We start from the raw sequence: 22,586 nt of genomic DNA, 5'->3' as shown, positions 1-22,586 counted from the left end.
TGCAAGTGTTCCCGTTGCAAGGGATACCAGCGTCTCCCTTATGTCAGGGCTTGCAAGGGAGCTCTTGAGATGGAATGAAATGTCTTGTCTACCTCTGTTTCTCTTCTAGCAAAATCTTCCTTAGTCACTCCAGGTGGCACAGGTGCTGTTAAACCCTTTACAGCACTCTAGTTCTTTTATGTAGCAAATCTTGTATGAAATATTTTGGGCTAGATTATCCATATTGATAAACTTCCTTGAGTTATGGTCATAACTTTCATGGCCCAGGACCTGCTTGCCAGAGTTTGTGCTGATACATTTAAAATATTTACTAAACAGCTTCTGCAAAAGGTTAAAGGCTCTGCATTGCTTTTGTGGTACTCAGTGCCATTGTTGTTCATTGAATCTGTCATTCGGGAATCTTTGCACTGTGATTTCTTTCTACTTTTTGGCTTTCACATGGAAAATGAAAAGGAGAGAAAACCCCAAAACTCCCTCAATGACCTTTGTGCTTGACGTCTTGCTAACACCTTATTCGTGCAGCACTTGCATGCAAGCAGCACTAATGAAAACACTGTTTAGAACCTAAAAGAGAAATTTGCCCTCCTACATAAACAATTTGTATGGAGCCTTCAATGCTGGTTTCCTATAGTGTACCAGAAAGCACAAACAATATTTACCAACACAGGTGTTTATTTTTCTAATGTAACCACACATATGATATTGCATGCAACCCTTACTCCTATGCATATACGAGAAAAAAAAAAATCAATGCCACACAAACTGAGGCAATATATAGACTTTTTTTTTTTTGAAAAAAGAAAAAATTATACAAAAACCAGCTATACAACAATGAAAAGCGTGAAAGACAGAAATAAAAGCAAAGGTAAATTCATTTCTATAGAAAACTTAAGTCATACCATTCTTGAAGTTCAGGAGAAGGAATAAGACCTGCAGTACCATTTTTGGAGTTCTCAAGTTTACCCTGCCACCAGTTGTGATCATCTTTGCTAATGATTTGGATAATATCACCAACTCGGAATCTGATGCCAGCTTCTTTGCAAGGAATGAGGTCATCCTTTGCTGGATCATATTCAAATTGTGCTCTTACATATATCTATAAAAAATAGTTTATAAAAGACACGGCAATATTATTACTGGTACAGTATTAAGAATTACAGGTGAAAATTTGATCTGTGCATGTAGCTACACATACTGTTTGCAACAAGCAAAGGAAGAAACAGAATGGCAAAAGCATAAGTGATAGTTGAAAATGAAACAGAAAAAAAAAACCCAGCAAACAATGGAGACATATGATGTTATTCTGAAAGCTCATATCTTCTACATACTGTAAAACCTGAACAGCAATGAGAGTCCCTCAAATCAATATTAACTGTCATGAATCATTACAGACTAAAAGCCAGCAGCTTACAACTTGAACTGTACTGCACTTTCCAACTGAAGTCCCATGATACGTTTCAAAAATTTGTATGACAGGAAATTTTATTGGACAGTATAAAGGACTTGGCTACCTTACTGCTGTTTAGTATTTAGACTGAAAATTTAGTCTTTTTTTTTTTAGATTAAATAGGAAGTCCTGCGTTGCACCTATCATATATAGTTACTTAGAAGGAATCTGGGAATTCTCTGCATGGGTTTTCCAGTAAAAGTCTACTCCTGAATTGATGAAAACTAATGATTTGAGTAAGTTATTCTTTAAGGAACATTAACAGAAAGAATTCAGATTCTAACTTCACAATTTAAAATAATATACTGATCCTTGCTTTGTGGGTTACTGAGGTCTCAACCCTAGAAAAACAGAAATAAAAGTGATCGCCAGTTTTGGTTGCTAATTGCAGCCCTGATGCATCCAAGGATCTTAAAATCGGAATTAAATGTCATGTCCAAGATGGGTAATTTCTACAGTTTATGAACTTCAAACATCACCCTATAGCATTTCAGACAGCCATGTATATTCTACTACTGATTTTCTTACTAAAAATTGACTAGATTTAAAAAAAAAAATTACATTGTGAAGTAATAGCCTTCATTTAAACTGTAACAAACGCTTTTCAACTTTACTCAAATTCTGCTCCAAAAATAGCTGTAATTATGCAGTGTTAGCACTATTCATGGCACTTTAAAAAGTTCATTTCTATAGTAATCCAATCTGCAACCCAAAATATGAATAAATTAACTTAAAATGGCTAATCACTGCTATCTTGTACCTGGTGCATTTTTATCTGTTTACAGTGAGAGCATTAGATGATAATACCAATATAGAACTCAACTTTTAATACACTAAATCTGACCCTTGTTCTGCTGTGCATTGAGTGTGTGAGTTTAGACAAGCAACCCAACTTCTTTTAATCACCTGAAAAACAGGATAATTTGAAACTAACTATGTTTATTTAGTAATTGGCTTTCTCTGAAGTAATCAGTATCAAATGAATCCCTTATTTCCCCTCAACCTTACCTAACATAGATCTAGAATAGTGAGCAGTATTTTTACCACCTAGAAACTTTCTTGCTTTTCAAGTCCCTCCTCCAGTTTGAGCCATTATCCACCATATATTAGCTGCTCATGGAATGTTACAGACTTCCTTACAGATAGCAATGCATCTGCTAACCAAGCCCTTACAGTCTTCAAGGATGACAAGTTACCAGAAAAATATGCTGGTTCAATGGGAAAAGACTCTTGAAAAAAACACGTAACTATAAATGGTGTGAGTACGAGGAACACCATTATTCTGATACTGCCTCGAACAAACTCTCTTCTCTTGGGAAAAATACCTTAGGAGAGGAAAACCAAAATGTAGCACAACAGCTTGGAAGGTCTTTTATGGAGCCCTTCCAGGACGACATTCAGGCAGCTGGAAACTTCAGAAGACAACAGAAAGCTGAAAGAACCATATAGCTGTAAACTTTAGAAATGGGAAATGAATTGAGAGTAGTCCACCCTTGTAATAGATATTCCAGCCAACTTAACCAGACAGTCGTATAAAAAGATTGTCAAAGACAACAGGTCATGGAGTCCATTGACTCTTCTGAAGGGAACTGCAAGTTATTATTAAAACCCTTGGTAGAGTAAGAGGTTGAGTCCATGGTTAAGATTCAGAGGCAGATTCTGAAAGGGCTATATATAAATGGAGCAGTTACTGAAGCTGAATCACAAATCACTTGATGGTATGTGTTGATTTGGAGGCTGCAGTAAAAAAAAAAAAAAAATTCTTAAAACTGCAAGGGGAATCATAGGGAATCCTCTGCAGAGCCCTTAAGGGCTTTCTTGGAATTCTCTGGAGAAGGAAGATCTTTCTTTGGTCCACGACAACACGTACTACCGTCAAGGTAACAAAGTTAAGGGAGGTGACTGAATCTGGGACTGAAAAAAAAAAAAAGAGGCTATCTTCAGACTTATCAATTCTTAATAGAAACTGTCCTTATTGTTTTTCTTTGAAGAGCTTTCTTAATGTTAATTAGTTAGAGACCAACTCAAGCTTTAGAATCTTTGTCAGTACAATGTTTTAGAGTGTTAGACACTTGCCATACTTGTCTCCATTTCAGCTAAATTATAAATTTGAGCTTTCCTCCAAGATGAAAATCTGCACAGGTCACTGCACAACAATAAGCCTATTAATGCATTCTGAACTAAAACAACATCTCCAGTTAAATTTACAATGACTTTGTTACTCTCACACGTATGGATACATGAAAAAAATGCTATTTTGAATTAGCCACAAACAAATGAGTTAAAAAGAAAAATGAAAAAAATGGAACAAATTTTCCAAGCTTAAATGTTTTAGTCCAGCACATACAGAATATGAGGGGGAAAAAGATAAGCAGGGATGTTCACTAGCAGCTAAGTTTACAAAAATTCCCATGGAGGATATCTATTCACCTGTCGTCCTTTTGGTTGTGTTGTCGATGGCAAGTCCTGCAGAATAAAGTCAACCCAGGAGAAGAAATTTTCATTTTACTTTTTAAGGGCATACAACACCATTTATTAGTGATTCATACTACATTACAATAAAATGGTAAGTCAGACAAAAGTATAAAGCATTGACCCATGTTTAGAAATATTTTTTTTCTTAAAGGAAAATCAAACCCAGGCTGTTTAGCAGCAAGCTGAAGAAAGCAGGTAAAAAGTTTAAGCAGATAAAGAATGTGCCTTTTAATAAATAATTCAACATCTTCAACACAAAAGCACCGTCAAGTGAAAGAGGCTCTTTATGTGAACGCCTTTTCCACTTCATACTTAGTCTTGTTTTTAAAAGAGAAGGATGACTATTATAAACATTAAAAAAATTATTATTAAAAATGTATAATTGTGCTGAGGAATAAAATTATATCAACTAATCGTGTAACAAATTCAATTTAATTCACAAAAATTTCTTAAATTTTTCATCCACAATTATTTTTCATTGTATTAATTAATAAGAACTTTACCTTGTGGCAAATAATTTCTAGAGTTGTAATTTTTTTAATAGTTAAAGGAGTAGTTACTCAGTTTTGGGGTTTTTTTTAGCTAGTCCCATGAACTCATGATACTGACAGCACTCTTACTGAAGGAACTTGTGTGTACAGTTACTACATTGGTCCAAACAACGACAAATGATAAACGACACAAATTTTAACATTAATGCACTTTAGAAAAACAGGCGATTGACCTTTCTACCTGAATACATACGAAACAGAAGTACTTTGTGTTAAAGATGTGATGATAATAGCTTGGTTTGTAGTGCAGTTTAAAGCCACTTCCTTTTGCTTTTCATATCCAGGCAAGGCTCATATTTCACAAAGTATGTGCACGTACCACAACAGCAGAGGGCACACCAATTCGTGAACTCAGATAGCGGAAACCAGTACACGTTCCAGAGGTCTCTCAAAACACAAAACTTAAAAGAATCTAAAATGTCTTGAAATACCAACTGCACAGTTATTCTTTCTTCAAACACTGCTTCCAAAGTTCAGGATGGAAATAAAACTTCCACTTTAAACCTTTGTTTAGTTTTGAGGAAACTGCTAACAATGATTTAAGGATGACTGAAGTGTCACATTACAGTTATTAACATTTAACTCACTATATGGCTTTAATGAAAAGAATATGTTGGAAAAAACCCTTAAAAAAAGAAAACGGGGAGTTACATGTGTAATAACCTTGGTTCTATCAGCAGGACAAAATTTTCCACTGACCACACGATAAGTATAACAGTAATGGCAGATGAGCACCAACAAAACTTTCACACTTTCTCTGTGTGGAACTGGAAATCTTACCGAAACAGAATTGTTAGTGCTGCTATGACCATTAGCTGGGGACTGTCTGGATGTAGAGGGGGAATCTCTCTGAAATAAGACACAAGGTTCATTAACAACACAACACTATCACAGGAACACAGATATATTTAAAAGAACAGTTACATCCACAGCTTTACAACCATTTGCTTAGCTGCTTCATCTGTGAAAGCTTCCACACTACAAACTCCATAAATCTGAAAACTTTTTTCATAGTTTAAGATTCAGGTTTGACATTTTGATGCATCCTAGGTAATAACTATTTTTATATTGCCTTAGCAATCAAACAGCTTTTTAATTACTGAGTATCTGGGACCTCTTAGATCTCACGTGGCTGACAGTGCTAAAGGCCATTAGTCATACTGGCGTCTTTGTTAAAGGTAATTACCTGAAAGTTATATGCTGAATAATACTTTGAATAGAATGAGGCACACACTCCATTTTAAAGACGCTTCTAAATCTTTTTTCAGCAATGTGGTGGAGGTCAGTGTTGATCAGTTTCTACTCTGTAAGATGCATCTCTCTGCAGTGTCTCAAAGACACTGAAGCTAACACATGAGAAGGAAGTTGGATGCTCTCTTCTCCCTCCTCATCCATTTTACAGCATACTGAGGTTTTTTTTCCTCCAACATTCTTATAGGCTTAAAAACATTAAACTTTGCCCAAATATATCACTTTAAAAAAGCCACCTCTCTTCACTCAGACTACCAGCGTGGTCCTGCACTTCAGCGAGGAGACAGCAGACGCAGGGTGCATACTGGGAAACTCTACAGAAAGGGTAACAGGAATTTCTGACTGGGTTTTGCAGAGGCAAGAAAGTCACTTGTAGGACAATCTTTTTCACATGCCCTTTTGATTGCATAGTACTTAATTCCATAAGATCAGATAATTGAGCCACCTCTTCAGGAAATAAAATAATTCAATCATATGTTGTGGGGAAAAAAAAAAAAAATCTCCTTTAACCCCAAAGGAATTTTGGAATATAATATTCCTTGTCAAAGGTCAATTTAGCAATGTCTGGTAATTTTGCATAATATCAAGGATAGCAGAAAAAAAAAGGCTAAAACAGTTTTCAAACAAAAAAAAGTTATCCTTGACACATTTTATCAATACAAGTGTCCTCTGTGAACAAATTAAAAACCAGAATTGGAGCTAAACTGCTCATGCAACAACATTAATCAGGTAAAGGTCCTCTACTAATATCCTTGAACTTATACTAATTATGTGATAGCACTCACAGCTATTTAAAAGCACCAAGAAAAGTTAAAATGACAGGCAATACTTTACCACTCTTGCTGCCTGCACACGTGATGTGCAACAAACTCGTGTAGAACTTCTGCGCTGTTTTGTGGACTTCTTAGATAGGAGTTCACAGAAAGTTCCATGTGTTGCTATCTAGATGCTTGTTTTGATTTTAACACAGTTGAGGACAGATCTGACAATATTATGGCTGTAAAGTCATTGTGGTTCAAAGTATGTAGGTCTGTATACTTCTGCTACATGCATGAGAACAAAATGCTCATTTGGCTCCCACAACTATTTGCAACATGTAGTAGACTGGGGGAAATCAGCTCTATTTCTATTTACAAACTCACTCCAGCATAACAAGTTTAAAATGGTCAAATGAGACCAAATAAGCTATTCATTACTGGGAAAAAAAAATAGAAAAAAGAAAAGCCTAAAGGAACCATTATTCCTTTTTTTTTTTTTCTGTGTACGGGATTATCAATATCACCTTTATCACATAGCAGCTAGGAGATGCTTTTTTGGAAAAAAGCAGTGAATTCCTTTTTTTATAAAGACATTCTCTGCTTGCTCTGCAATTCTGTCTCTGCCAATTTCTCACCTTCAAGAAGAGGTGAAAAATTAATTTTACCTTTTTTTTCTTTTTCTCTTTTAAACCTGGTTTGTTATGATGTGCTAGTCAGTGATGGTTTAGCAGGGGAAAGCTTTGGAAAGTGATGCAAGCACCCAAGTCATCTGGAGAAAAACAAGTTTAGAGTAACTTGGAGAATGCCGCTATTTCCGGCCTCTCTTGAAGGCTTCTCCCTTTGAAGGAAATTTTCTTGGTTTGAGAATGTTTTGATTTGTATTCCTCCAACAATTCTCAACAGAAGACAGCATATTACTCAAAGCAAATGTTCATCATAACATACTGAGGAAAATACACATTTTCAGTGCTGTTGGTGATTTCAGTACTAACTGTAAGAAATTAATCTATCAAGCTAGTCAAGAGGCATATGTACAATTTTTAAATAATTTAGCAGGTCAGCCACAATTTCAAAGGCATTTAGAAATATCAGACTCAAAAGTTAAGAGAAAAACTGTATTATTCACAGTCTAATGAGACAAATCAATGAGTAGAGAGATCCTTGTAGAATGCTAGGACTGCTTAGAACTGGACTGGAAAATTTCAGCTTTGGTTGTGAATTTGTTTCTCCAGTAAATCAGAAAAAGCCTTAGTTCTTCTGGGGATAAGAGCAGAAAATCACTTGGAGGATCCAATGATTCTGAGTAGTGTAGAAGTGTTATCATCATATTTCAGTATAACTTGACTATCTAGACTTCCCAATCTTGTCTAGCCCCAAGCCAAATAACAAAATGGCAGTCTTTCGGATCTTCCTTTTCAGTTCAAGCACCACAGCTGAAGCCTTAGAGGAAACAATCACAATTATTTCCAAATGATGGCAAAACTAGTTTCCCATTGATTCCTTGTTCTTAGGTGTGGATTATGAATGATAAATAAATGCATGTGAGATGCAATCCTATAGCAGAAGTCAACTATGTCTACTAGATGTGGCCTGATCAAATTAGATACTGACAAGAACAGCTAGATTAATGACACTGTTGCCAGATCAAAAAAAAAAAAAAAAAAAAGAGAGACACTTTCCAAATACCTGAAAATAAATTTAAATTTCAATCTTGCTCAAGGAATCTTTCTGGCAGTATTTTTAATACAAATGTAAAAAAGGTTCAAGACTATAAAAAGTCTTATAGTCTGAGCACTAACGGAAACATTGCAAGACTAAAGGAAAAAATCCATGGTGATTACCACCAGACTTAAAATAAATACGTAAGTAAGTAAGTAAATAAATAAAACACTTTTCTTAATGAAACAACGTAAGCATTTCACAAAGACAATCTGAAACATAAAGAATGTTCATAAGGAAAGTTTTTTGGTTAAAAAAAAAAAAAAAAAAGTACTTCCCTTTCCATTCCCATATATCTGACACTATAAAAAGTTACTCAGGGTGTTTTGTCAGTACGAAGTAAGAATGCAAATGTAGCTAAAGCAAAATGCTTACTCAGTTGGATAAAACTGAAATGCATAAACAGCATATGCAGTCATCAGCCATAAGAATGTGTTGCAATAATTACTTAAGTTCATATTTATGTAAGTCTGTAATTTCCTGGATATCTGAAGCAGAAAACACATCCTGGCCATTGCGTTATCTAGACATGCGAGTAACTCAGGCCATTTGCCACACGAATGATGAAACAGGTCATCTCACGGTAGATCAGCTGATCAAATTTTTATACAAGAGAATTCATAAGTATTATGTTTTCAAGTCTACTCCATGAAATAAAAGGCCTGGTAACTGAATGGAAGGCTTGGGTGCAGGAAAAGCCACAAATCCCGAAGAAACTTGAAATCACTAAATTGAGATTTTGGAAACTGCCTAGTGACACTGAAGTACCATTACATACTATAGGGACAAGACTTCCCTAAATATGCAAAAGTGGCTTAATATTTAGGAAACACGACTACAACACCTCTCTTAAATACCTACAAAAGAAGAAAAATGTGGCAAGTGAAATGCAAATCTCAGTTATTTAAAAAAATAACATCCCACGCCTCCCTCACCTTTGTATACAAAGGCATATAGACAGATTCTATACAAAAGGCAGATCACCTCTGATTCTACTAATATTTAGTTTTTCTTATTCAAGATTACAAGGTGTTTTGCAATCCAATGATATGATCATGGTAGGAGTCTCAAAAAACCCCCAATTATCAATTCTGTTTTATATTCCTTTTCTGCTAAAACTATACTACATGAGCACCAGTCCATGACTGAAGGGAGGGGGGGAACCAAACATAAATTTATACCGAAATATTGCCAAAAAATACCTTAACTAGTAAGATTATACTAGTGAAGACCCAATATCTCTGAATTTATCCTGCTAGAGAGCATTAGAAGCAAGCTTTTTGTGTCTTATTAATGTCATTCAACATTCATTTTTAGCCTTTATCAATGGTTAAGAATTTGATTCATCATCTGAATCACAATCCTGAAAAATTCTGTGAAAACAATCCTCTCTACCTAAGGACTAGTGATGCTTTAATAGGATAATTTAAAAACGTTGGCTTTTTGTAATAGTTGAAAATCTAGCCAAAGTCATAGTGTGGCCAAGCAGGTGGAACAGACTCAGCCACCTCCGATTAAATGAATTCTAAATGCCACAAAGTGTGATAATTAGACATGCTTATTTTTTTTCCTCTGTCTTTGATCACACGTTTCTAGTTTTGCTGTTTTTTCCAAAGGAAGGTAAGAGCCCATTTTCCTCTCTTCCATGAAATAAATAGTCATGAAGAACCTAAGGACACAAAGCTAAGGAAAAGAGATGACCTCCTACTACTAAAATGACACCTAATGGTATTAATTTAAAGCTGCATGCCAAATTATTTTCCCCAAATAATAATCTTCCCAGCAGGTATACAGTTTCACCAATTTCTGTATTTTAATACTGGGAAGTGGGATATCTTTTATTATTACTGCTATTTACAGCACAGAAGTCAATACATAAATTTGTCAGCACACTGTAGAATTTCTGTTTGAGATTTTTTTTAAAAGCCTTTGCATCTCATGAAAAACTTTTGCTTTCAGATTTATACCTTTTAAGAAAATTGGCCTCATAGGTGAAAATTTGTCAAATCTTCTACCTCTAAAACCTTTTAGTTCTTGTTGACTTCTATTAAAAATGCAGAAGGCAACCAAAAAGCAGTAATTTTTTTCTTTCAAACAGATTGTTCTGACAATCGCAATAGCAGTTTCTGTGTGTTCTAGCATCTGCTGAGACACAAAAACAATTAGGGTGAAATCACAGCTCTAATTAAGATAAGGTGCTTGACTTCAACAGGGATTGTGATTTCACTCTTGGAATTCTAATTTGGGAACTGTTTGCGCAGTTAAGCATGTGGCACAGAAAGACTGCCATCATCTACATAGTGCATATGCCATCTCTATGCTTAAATTGGAACAGTATCTCTCAAGTAGCCATTTTCTAGAATTTAATTCCCCTCAGTTGCAATCTGGAACATAACTTTGTGAGCAGAAGGGAATTAAACGTTACTGTGCAAAAACCATAATACCAATTTTCTAGTTCAACAAGAACTAACTGCAAATCTGTTTTTCTTCTGTAATGACAAATACCTTTTTTTCATGGAAACATCATATTAAGCCATGTGTAACTGTTACAGACAACCATCACAAATTTACCTCAACAGGGTTATACAGAAACAGATTCTTCAATTAACCCTTAACAGCCCAAAGCAGTAAAATAATGTTTAATGCCTAAAAACGAAGGATTGTTCCTCAGCTTAGGAACTTTAATAGACTTCTTGAAAAATGAGTTTAAATTGTAATTTTTTTAAAAGGGGCTTCCTAAATGCATGAGTTGAGGATCCCCTTTCCCTTTTTTTTTTTTTTTTTTTTTTTTAAATAGGCTGTAAAGAGTTACTAAAGGAGCTGATGAGATGAATATGAAGGCAAGGCTGAGTAGGTAGGTGGGACCTACTCGTGTTCCGTTATCTTTGTTGTAAAATTGGTGTGCGTGATCTAACAGGACAGGCAGAAACAATTTCCCAGAAAGCAGTAACATTCAGCCATCAGCAGGCAGTTAGTTACAGGACTGAGGAAGAAATGGGATGGTTCATTAAATTCATTACCTCACAGGATGAAGATTGCGTGCGATAACTTGGCACAATCTTAAAGGTGATACTTCCACGCATTTCCCTCTGCAAAAAGAGAAGCACTTCTTTAAAGACTAAGACAGTGAAGATTAAATCTCCAAATCAGTAATGCTTGAAGGGAAAGCACCCTAGTTTGAGAGCAGCAGTATGTTTTCCTGAAGTAAATATTCAAAAAACCTAAAATGCTATGGCTTATTTGTCATTTCACTTAGAAACAAACATTTAGATCATCTCTCATTAATCTAAAAGATAAACATACATTATTAGTTTGTTCGCCTGACCAGCTTTTGAATGCCTAGAACCTACAGCTATATTTTAAGGTGAGGAATTCACAGATGTGTAAGTTTCTTCCATGTCAGTCTTTTCTTTCTAGCTATACTGTGACCCACATAGTCTTTGCTACTAAAGAGATATTTTCTTTCCTTTCATCATACATGTCAAATGGCAAAAGCATATTCACAGTTTCTGGAAAGCTGCATGTTACTCTACTAAAGGTAGAAATGTAAGAAATAGTCTTTCATCAGAACAGAACATGGGTCTGCTAGTTTGCATTTACTATAGTATAAGAATAGTCATAACAATTAGTAACTGCAGAATAGCAGCAGATTGTGGCACATTTGCTCAGCCGTATTTTCTGAAATGACAGTTTGAATATAAGTGCCACCAAAAGGCTGACAGCTGCAGGACTTGATCTGGGCAGAAAGGTAAGCAGATAACTTCAAGCGATCTTGGAGTTTTTCTCCTTTCTCTCTTTGGCTGGCTTATTGTGAGCCAAGAAAATGCTATTTTCCTGGACTTGCTTAAGCTTGTCTATATAGTTCTGGACACAACAAAAGGAATAGTTATATCATCCAAGATCCCAATATTACGGTTGCATGCAGAAAAATTTGCAAGTGTTATGGAATATCAAACTGACTCTACTAGAAAGGCCCAAAATGGAGTTTTCCTGCAAAAAGCCGGACTGTCTGAGCTCAAAATATCTTTTTTTTTTCTTTGTAACATCAATAACCATGAGCCACAATAGTTAGAAATTGAAAGAAGGGATGTTCCAGCTACATATAAGGAACACATTTTTCCCCATGATGATAATTAAGTGTTGGAACAGGTTGCCCAAAGAGGCACCCGTCCTGTCAAATCTCTGTCCTTGGATATTTTCAAGGCTTAACCAGACAAAGCCCTGAGCAACCTGGGCTGAATTCAATGTTGACTCCGCTTTGTGCAGGAGATTGAACTGGAGACCTCCTGAGGTTAATTCCAACCTGAATGGTTCTATGATTTATTGTCTTTGTATTTGTGTAGCAATTATACCAATAGGCATATTAGTATAAGGCATGTTTCTTTTCTCTCATAGTATACTCAGTGACTACACTTAGTGTAGACTGAAGATTTAAAATAAGGGCACAGTCTTTATAGACTAACTTGGGATGAGTAATAGGAAGAAAGCAGTATTTTTTCTGATACATCTATTAGAGACAAGAGAAGAAACTCCTGCATTTCAACAATGGAAACTCAGACATTAGAAAAAACTTTCTGGAACGTAGAGGAATTATACACTAAAGTCAACTGCTCAGAGAGTTTGGGGAACCTCCATTACTCAAGTTTTTTTAAGAGCTGGTCAGACATAAATCTGTCAGGATTCATTGGGTGTCAGTGATCTTTTCCGTGGGACTAGATGGAATAAATAAAATGGCACCTGGAGGTGCCTTATACCATTCCTGAGTATAATGTGCAAAAAAGCCACTATCAAAAAACAGGGAAGAGCCTGCAGAAGGCTTTAACAGCTGAACACAGGAAGACTTTGTGTTACCTGCACATGTAGGTTATCAAGAATAGAAGAAAAAGGGGAAATCACAATGCAATAACAAAAGTTATTTTGACAAAATAAGACAGGCACTTTTATAAAGAACACGAGAAAGATTTCAGGCACTTACAAGCATTTTTTGTAGTTGTTCTACAGTTTGATTTGCCACACTGATTCCGTTTATTTCTCGGATTTCATCCCCTACATGTAGCGTACCTGTGGAGTTAACAAAACACACAATCACCTCAAACATGTTTTTACAAATTGAGATAATTGTAAGACAGTACTAATATTCATACAAAAACCTAAATATGAAACAACATTAAAATAAGTTTTTTGGCTACATTCAGAAAAGGACTTTGGTAGCTATGTATTAGCTACCAAAGATTACGAATCTGTCTTTCAGAGTGCAGTCAACAGACCAGCATGAGATGCCCAGGCACCCTATAAAGTACATAGGGAAAACATCAGTCCCTTACAAGGACACTGCAGAAACCCACACATTGAAAAGAAAGTCACCGGCAACTAGTCAGCTGGAAACGTTCAACAGAGATATTCAAGCAGTATTTTATCAGATGACTACTTAATGCAGTTTGGCTTCTGGGCATAGTCTTAATTTTATCTGTCAGATTGCTGTATTTTTCATTTCTCTGATTTTGATTTGCCATGGTTACAATATGCATTTTTTGTATGTACCCTTGACTTCAGCTTGAATGTAAATGATTGGTGTGACTACCTACAATATCAGATGATGAAACAAATATCTACTTAGCTTAAGCAAGTCACAAACTAACCTGCTGAAGCTGGGATGGGAATGGCATGCTACAACATGGCTCTAAGACACTACACAAGCTCAACAAGCACAACAGGGAGAAGGCAGTGAATGAATTAATTATCTTCAGGATTAGAAGCAACCTAGGAGGCTCTTTTTGGATGATAATTTCTGACTTGAGTAGCTCAAGCCCACCTAATTCTCTAGCAGTTCTCCAAAAAAACTTCCATGGTTTATTATTAGCCAGAAGATGCTTTTCATATATAATAAAATATGACAAGACCATTTACTTTACGTATATTTCTTTCTGCTGTATGATTTAAATAATTTGTGCAAGTATCCTTTTCCAAATACTGTACCTAATACAATTACTGTACCTAATATAATTAATCTTACTTGGAAAACTAGCAACTGGCAACCATTTCCTGAACTAAAACATATCTATGGAAAATTACCTGAAAAAAGTCAATCAACTAGAATCCTGAAAAATCCTTAAAATTCTTTCCTGAACCAAGATAGTCAGTTTTTCCAAAGAATACCATGCAAGCAAAACTTCCAGATGGACAAATGTATGAAAATCAAACTGTGTGCCTGCTAAACACAAGCACAGCCTGAACCAAGGAGAAGAATCCTGAAAAGCTCTGTTGCTATGATTCCCTTTGGGCTCTCTTCTGCGAAACAGAAGTTCACTTGGCAGTGCTACAGGAGAGAAACCAAAGTTTACAAAAACTTTCAGTACTCTCAAGAGTGAGTTCTTCAGCCACATTAAATGCTCCAAATAATTCTATAGGAGCTGATCTGCTGATAGTGAAATTATAAAAAAGGACTCATCACAATTCTTCCACTCTTCAGTGGAAAAATTATCACAATCAATAGTTTACTGAATGTGAATGCAACAGTCCTGCATCTGAATTTCAAATTAATCTAGTTCACATCTAGAATATTAATGACCAAATCTCTAGTGAAACACTCTGAAAGTTCAGTTTTGGCAGACTTTCTCAGGAAGGCATTCAATACCCAATTCTTAAAAAAATGTTCTAAAAAAAAAAAAAAATGAGGCTGTGTTGACTGTATCATGCCAAAGTTAAATTGTGTTTGAAGTGAGTGTAATTGTTATTAAACAATAATACTGAATCAGAAAGAGCATATGCCCTGGAATAGTATAAAGATTCTTTAGCATTATTCAAAATATAAATCTGATTGAATTAAATATTAAAATGAGAATCAGTAATATCCCTGTATCAAATAATTTCAATAGTGCATTTAAATAAAATCCCCTCTTCTGGAGCATTTCCCATTTCTGTTACTCTGACAGAAGTGAATATTGTTCTATTCATGCCTGGAATGGAGCAGTATACATAAAAATTGGGAATAAAGAATGGACATTTCGCAGTAGATGGTCATTCAGTTTTGGGGGGTTGATGCATTAATAAACCATAGGAAGACATTTTCAATCTGAGGGAAGAGGCTTTTATTATTTGCAGAAACTTTTTACTCTTTATAAATATTCTTGTTGGAAAAGAGTATTCTTGACATCTTTGAATAATGAGTCTTCCATACCATTTATAGCTCCCATGATACCTATGCTTAACCATATAATTTTGGTTGCTTTTGGTTCCTTTTCTACTGGCATTGCAGTGTTTATTTAGAACTTAAGCTATTCATGACTTACTGATGTATCACACATCTGTAATAACAAAGAATGGATGTATTTCTGGAATAAATGCTTTCCTTTTTTGTCTTTGCAAGTCAGAGTGAAGACAGTTTTAGGAAGTATGTGCTCTTGCTCTGCACAGAAGTATGAAAAATCCTACCCTATTAGGAAGAAGACAGAACAAATTCTTGGAGTCCCCATTCAGAAACATGTTTTGTAGCCAAAAGAAAATTCTGTAGCTTGGAAAGTGAAAGGCTGTGAATGTATAATCATATTTTCACCAAGGAATCACATAAATTTTGTTAGAATTGAATAAACGTTATCAGGGGTATCAGTGTTTTAAAAATTGGTGTGAGTTTTACATTAAGTCACTTCGAAAATATAGTACAGACAATGTACAACTGCTGTTTTTCTGGTGAGGTTAAATAGGCAGCCAATAAGTCCTCTCTCTTCTTTGGAAATCTTTTTAAATTCCATATTAGGACCTCTTCTTAAATGCATTTTAAGAATGAATTCACATTTAAGCATGTATGCCCCAAAACCAGTCACCAGCAAAAAACCTATGGGTTAAGATACTGAGAGCTGCTCAGGCTATATGCAGATCCCCTGAAAATAATATTAACAGTATGAGTAGTCTAAACAGAATCCACAGGTGAAAAGTGAATGGACAACTGAGCTAAGTTAAGGCATAGACACAAAGGTGAAAGCCAAGGCATAATTAAAAGCCTGAGATCTAAGATACAATTCATTTACTTATTCTAAAAAAGCAGACAAGTCAAAAACCCCAGAATTTTTAATGACTGAAACTGGTGTTTCATTTTCATTGAGCTCAATCCTCTGGAAGGTGCAAGTAGATAGCATCTTTACAAGCCTATCGCCCTACTTCAACTTCCCCACCTTTTGAATAAGGGCGAGTATAATCAGCAGGACTAGATACAGCTGGCATAGAGACAGGAGGCAGACTTCACAGTAGCTACTATTTTGTGATTGGGAATTACACAGTTGTACTTAATATTGCTAGACCTGAAATTATATAGTTCCTGTAACCCTCCCAGTAGATCTATTATCTAGTCATTGCTGTTATTGCCTGGCAGTTTTCCATATAGCAAGAGACAGCAGAAACAACAACACAGAAAACCCCCAAAACAAATAAAAGCCACAGACCCCGTCAATAGGATTCAAAGACATGTTGTGCTCGAGATCACTGTCAGCTTACATTTGCGTTGTTCTATTCAGTAAAACTATTCTAAATATAGGTATTTTGAACAAAGCAGTGAAGCTAAGAGGCATCTAGAGAACTAACAAAATTAGAAACATTTTTTTTAAAAAAAGATGACAATACTACAGAAACACTGAAGTATAGTTAATTTTCAAACTAAACCTACGTGCAGAAGAGCTACCTTAGTTGGATGAAGCACATACAAAATGGGTTAAATTTCCAAAATTTTTAGAAATAAAAGACATTGTATAATTAAATGGAAAAGAACAGAGTACTAATGGGCATAGCTGGATTTTTTTACCCAGCTTCAACTGGTTTTAAAAGTTTTATTACCCCCATTATGGAACACAGTCATGTGAAACAATGCTCTGCAGAAGATCACCACTACCTAAGTACATTTGGATGAAAACCTTCTTCCTGCAAATCTTGGAGCAATCTCCTTTTAAAATTCACTTTTAAAAGCCAAATAAATTTCAATTCAGAGCATCCTCTAAAGGAACACAGAAGTCTATATGAATTGCATCTTTGCTTGTATGAAAAGTTTCATCTTTCCTGCTTCTTGACGGTTTTGATCATGTCAAGGAGACAAAGCGAATATATCAGGGAAAGGATTGCTTTACCCTTTCCCTGTTTCATGTTTTGTCTTCCTAATTACCTGTTCCTAGCTTCCTTTGAAATAGAAGGAACTAGTAGGCTAGAAGGAACTTTGGTCTGACAAATGGTGAAAATTTTTGTGTTCATCAAAAGAAAAAGATGGCAAACTGGAAAAACTAAAGTAACTCTTTTAAGGGTGCAATCCAAACTTGCAGCTGACAACCTAGCAGGGAAGTTTATCTGTTTAAAGCAGGACAAAGCCTAGCTATGTTTTTGACTTCTGATCTGGACACACAAAATAGAAAAACGGAGTAAACTGGAGATGAGAAAAGATGCATGTCTGCAGGGTTTGCTCTATAGAAGTGAAAACTGAAAATAAAGATTCAAGTTCTAGGCACAAGAAATATTTTTATTTCACAAATTGTTTTTATGAGCCTCAACATCAAAAGTACAAAGATCCTCAAGAATTGTGTGAAAATATATGGAGAAATTTAAATTTTTTTGTTGAACAAAGCTTTTCCATTTTTGCAAGGAAAAGTACTGTAACTAGTCTAAGGATTTTTTTTTTTTTAAACAGAGGATTAAATAAGTAGAGCTCCAGAAATCATTGGCATTTTAGTCTCTTACTGAGCTATACTCCTGTTATCCTAATTAAGGCCTAAATGAAACATAGTGGGCCCTCATCTCAAAATGTTCGAAGACATCTGCAACTGGAAGGTAACAGAGGCAGTTAACAGGACTCCATCCAGATACACAGGTACACTATTATGCAATAGTAGCAATCAAAATGAGGAGAATGTAACGTTACATGGGTTGTACAAAATGATCTACATAATTGTGTTTGAAGACAAAACTATTTATGACACATAATTACCTTGCCGGTGAATCATTCCTCCGTGCATAATTCTTGCCACAATGCAATGGTTCAGCTCATTCATTTTTAAAGTGATTCCCTACAAAAAGAAATGTTTATACTCTTAAAACATTAAGCAGTGTGATTCTTGAGTGGTTAGGAACAGTCACTTTTCCTAAAAGCTTGAAGGCAGGGTAAAAATTTTAAGGTTAAAATAAAAACTTTGCCACTCACTTAAATATGAGCAATGAAAACAGATGCTATTTATAAGTGAAGATGCAATAATTTAATACATAAGCATATAAGATTCTGGTTTGTTAAAAATGTAATTTTGTATTGAAGTGCAAAGTGTCCGGTTTGGTTTACAGCCTAATCTGCTATAACTACAACAAGGTTGTTTTTAAACAAACACAGCTCTAGTTGTACAGCAGTAGTATGCATGCACGCGTAGTATTTTAAGTTAATGATATACACAGGAGTATAAGTATTTACAATGGCTGCTGAACTATTCCAATTATACTGGCAAGCCTACTTCAAAGTGCAGAAACTGTCATTAAAGTAATAATAAAACTGGTCTTTATCAGTACAGAGTCAAGAAAAATACTGAGGTTCCCTCCATACCATTGGTTCATCTGTGTTTTTCTGGAACTGCACCAGTCGAACTCGTGTTACATTCTCCATATCCATGTCGCCGTTGGCGCTTTCTGGAGAATCTCCGTTTAAGTATGGAGAGGTGGGAGGAGGTGTAACTCTCAGCGCTTCATCACTGTAAACTTCATGTGCCACTACATCATGAGTTTGAAGTAAGGCCTAGAGGAGATTGCAGCAATAAAATATCAGACTTCCATTATCTCTGATACCTCCCACTCATTTCTTATAAATATTTTTGAAGCTTTCCAGAAATTAAAGGAAATTCAAGATATTTGTGCCTCAGTTTCTCTACAGGAACTTCTCCCTTAAAGAAGTCTAAGATGATAAACTTCAGCAGACTGTAAACGCATACACACATACCTAGCTTTTAAAATCTGCATGAGTAAACCTGATTCTCTACTATAGTTTTATTCAGTTTCTTGATGCAAAGAACGGTAAAACACGTAATTGATGAAATGTATTTAAATATCTTTGATAAGCAGAACAACTGACTGTGTAAGAACTCTAAGCTAGGGCAAAGACATGATGCCTGTATAACTGTAAAAAGTGTAACACAGTATTATGAGATACAGGTTGGACAAACTGTGAACATTTGCAAAGCAGTATTCAATAGTACCAGGCTTTCTCATGGTATGACATTCCACTGTTCTCCAGGATATCTTTAAGAGTCCCATATCACATCCATTTCACATTTGCATTCAGCTCTTAATAATGAGTATATTATAGCTAGCTTGCTTCTGTCCAAAAACTAAACATGATTTATATGTGAACATGCTAGTTCTACTCCTATACTAACTCATCAAGGACCAGAGAGAGATCCTGCCTCTATACCCAAATGGTTTCTCAGACAAGGATTGATAAATCAAGCCTAGTTCTTACAAAAGTAGAGATACCAGCCATGACCACAGTTAGGTCAATCTCTATTATAGTTAACATCTTGTTAATTTTCATTTCAATGCTCATAGCTCTTAACTTGCAAAACGCATCAATTTTGCAAGGCTTGAGACTGACCATCTAGAATTTGTTTTGGCAGAGAAATCTGCCTCTGCAATGTCTTAGTCTTCAATTACAATGTTTAAGCAGAACTTTTAAGTTAAGGCAAAAAAGTGATAAAAAAACATCCCTAGAAAATTTATTTCTAAAGTGGAATCCAAGGCAGAAATAGGATTTTCAAGACCTCTACAAAATCCTAAATTTGTTCCCAAGCTAGCACTTCTAAAGGGCACCATGTTATAGAACATAACTTCATAAACATTTTATGTTCCCTTTCCTCGAATCAGTTTCAAACTGTAGTTGGGAATTCAGCATTATAACAATGGAATGGAATTCCCTAAACCAGCAATGCTCTGCCCATAGTCTCTCTTCTTTTTCTAGTGTTTCAAGCCCACCTACACAAATATTATTTTTAGTTAAATACTAAACTGTATCTGCGTTTTCTGGTTTTTATCTTATTTTGTCAACCACTAAGCTGAAACTTGCAACAATTCCTCTGCATTAGTCTGTACTACTGAAGCATCATTTTATATTTAGACATCTGGACCATACATGTAAGTTAAACCACTTTAATTAAATCAATTCTTAATTTGATTTATTTAATTGGGTGTAAACTTACATGTGAATACTCCTATATAGGTTTAGGGGTTTAGCTTAATTCTTATTCTAGTATCTGGAAACTGTTTGCAGTTGTCCCAAATAAGACAAGAGCATCCATGAGCATGCTGAAGGTTAGCACCAAGACAAGGGTTCTAGATTTTAGAAGAGCAAACTTCAGCTCACTCAGAGCTCAGTTGGGAGGGATTCTGTGGGAAGCTTCCATGGAGGATAAAGGAGCCAGTGAGTGCTGGGAGTTCTTCAAGAATGCTCTCTTGGAAGCACAAAACCAGTTTATCCCCTGTAAAAGAAAAGTAAGTAAGTGGAGCAAGAGGCCTCCTTGGCTCAACCACGAGCTCCTGGGTCTGCTTAAAACCAAGAGAGATGCATATCAGAGAGGGAGAAGTGGAAGATTGTCCACTGAGAACTACAAAGGCATTGCCAGAGTGTGCAGAGATGCAGTTAGAAAGGCAAAAGCTCAACTTGAATTGGAACTGGCCAGAGACGTCAAAAATAACAAGAAAGGGTTCTTCTGGTATGTAAGTTGCAAGCAGAAACAGAAGGAAAACATAGGCCCATTGTTAAACCGTAGACGTGAATCAGTCACCAACAATGCTGAAAAGGCAGAGGTTCTCAACACTTTCTTCACCTCTGTCTTTGCCAATACTGTTGGATCCCAGGCGCTGGGAACAAAAATCCAGGAGGATCCAAACATAGACCCACCATCAGTGAAGAAGGAGTTAGTATGTGAATTATTACAGAAGCATGACCCCTACAAATTGATGGGCCCTGACGCCATCCACCTGAGGGCGTTGAGAGAGCTGGCTGATGTCATTGCGGGGCCACTCTCTATAATCTTCAAGAAATCGTGGAGATCGGGGGATGTCCCAGACGACTGGAGGAAGGCAAATGTCACCCCTATCTACAAGAAGGGCTCAAGGGAGGATCCAAGTAATTATAGGCCCATCAGTCTTACTTCAATTCCCCAGGAAAGTCATGGAACGGATCCTCCTGGGGGCCATGACGAGTCAAATGAAGCACGTGACTGGGAAAAGCCAACATGGCTTCATAAAAGGCAGATCGTGCCTGACAAATCTGGTGGCCTTCTATGATAAAGTGACCTGCTCGGCTGACATGGGGCAAGCGGTTGACGTTGTTTATTTAGACTTCTCCAAGGCCTTCGATATGGTTCCCCACCACCTCCTCCTGGAGAAACTGATGTGTTATGGCCTGGATAAGTGGTCTGTGCAGTGGGTGAGGAATTGGCTGACGAGCTGCACCCAAAGGATGGTGGTAAATGGCTCTTTTTCAAACTGGCAACCCATCACAAGTGGGGTCCCCCAGGGATGGATATTGGGCCCAACGCTATTCAATATCTTCATAAGTGATCTGGATAACGGAATCAAGTGTAGCCTGATGAAGTTTGCAGATGACACCAAATTGAGTGGGGAAGTACACACTCTGGAAGGGAGAGTCACCCTGCAGGAAGATCTGGATAGACTGGAAGAGTGGGCTAACAAGAACCTTATGAAGTTTAACAAAGACAAGTGTAAGGTCTTGCACCTGGGAAAACATAATCCAGGAGAGCAGCTCAGATTGGGATCCACCTGGCTAGAGAGCAGCTCCGTGGAAAGGGACCCGGGGGTCCTGGTGGACAGGAAGCTCAACATGAGTGAACAGTGTGCTGCTGCAGCCAAGGCCAATAGGATGCTGGGTTGCATCAAAAAGGGCATCCCCAGCAGAGATAAAGAAGTCATTATCCCACTCTACTCCGCACTTGTCAGGCCACACCTGAAACACTGTATACAGTTCTGGCCGCCGTTACACAAAAAAGACGTGGACAGGCTGGAGGAGGTCCAGAGAAGGGCCACCAAGATGATCAAGGGTCTGGGAAGCCTGCCGTATGAGGATAGGCTGAGAGAGCTGGGTTTGTTCAGCCTTGAGAAAAGGAGGCTTAGAGGTGATCTCATCACCATGTACCAGTACTTCAAGGGGAGCTACAAAAAAGATGGAGACTCCCTTTTCACAAGGAGTCACATGGTGAGGACAAGGGGTAATGGGTACAAGTTACTCCCAGGGAGATTCCGATCAGACACGAGAGGTAGATTTTTCACAATGAGAACAGTCAATCATTGGAATAATCTCCCCAGGGAAGTGGTTGACTCCGCTATGCTGAACATGTTTAAGACTCAGCTGGACATGGTGCT

General features: G+C 36.6%; 1 protein-coding gene across 9 annotated transcripts in view; it reads right to left on the bottom strand.

The window, feature by feature from the left end:
• Positions 1-22,586, bottom strand: part of CASK (calcium/calmodulin dependent serine protein kinase) — a 234,217-nt gene that overhangs the window by 21,920 nt on the left and 189,711 nt on the right. For 4 of the 9 annotated variants that reach the window (XM_087756254.1, XM_087756253.1, XM_087756256.1 and 1 more), the window contains 7 exons: positions 18,760-18,948; positions 18,160-18,238; positions 13,177-13,262; positions 11,222-11,290; positions 5,254-5,322; positions 3,878-3,913; positions 900-1,096 (listed from right to left, as the gene is read on the bottom strand). In XM_087756254.1, the coding sequence (XP_087612380.1) occupies positions 900-1,096; positions 3,878-3,913; positions 5,254-5,322; positions 11,222-11,290; positions 13,177-13,262; positions 18,160-18,238; positions 18,760-18,948 (725 nt within the window). The remainder of the gene's footprint in view (positions 1-899; positions 1,097-3,877; positions 3,914-5,253; positions 5,323-11,221; positions 11,291-13,176; positions 13,263-18,159; positions 18,239-18,759; positions 18,949-22,586) is intronic. The other 5 variants (XM_087756258.1, XM_087756257.1, XM_087756259.1 and 2 more) reach the window with 2 other exon arrangements.

The sequence above is a fragment of the Nipponia nippon genome, unplaced genomic scaffold, assembly GCF_047370975.1.
Source record: "Nipponia nippon isolate SJK-2023a ecotype South Korea unplaced genomic scaffold, ASM4737097v1 scaffold_2, whole genome shotgun sequence".
Lineage (NCBI taxonomy): Eukaryota > Metazoa > Chordata > Aves > Pelecaniformes > Threskiornithidae > Nipponia > Nipponia nippon.
This window is presented reverse-complemented; position numbering and strand designations above follow the sequence as displayed.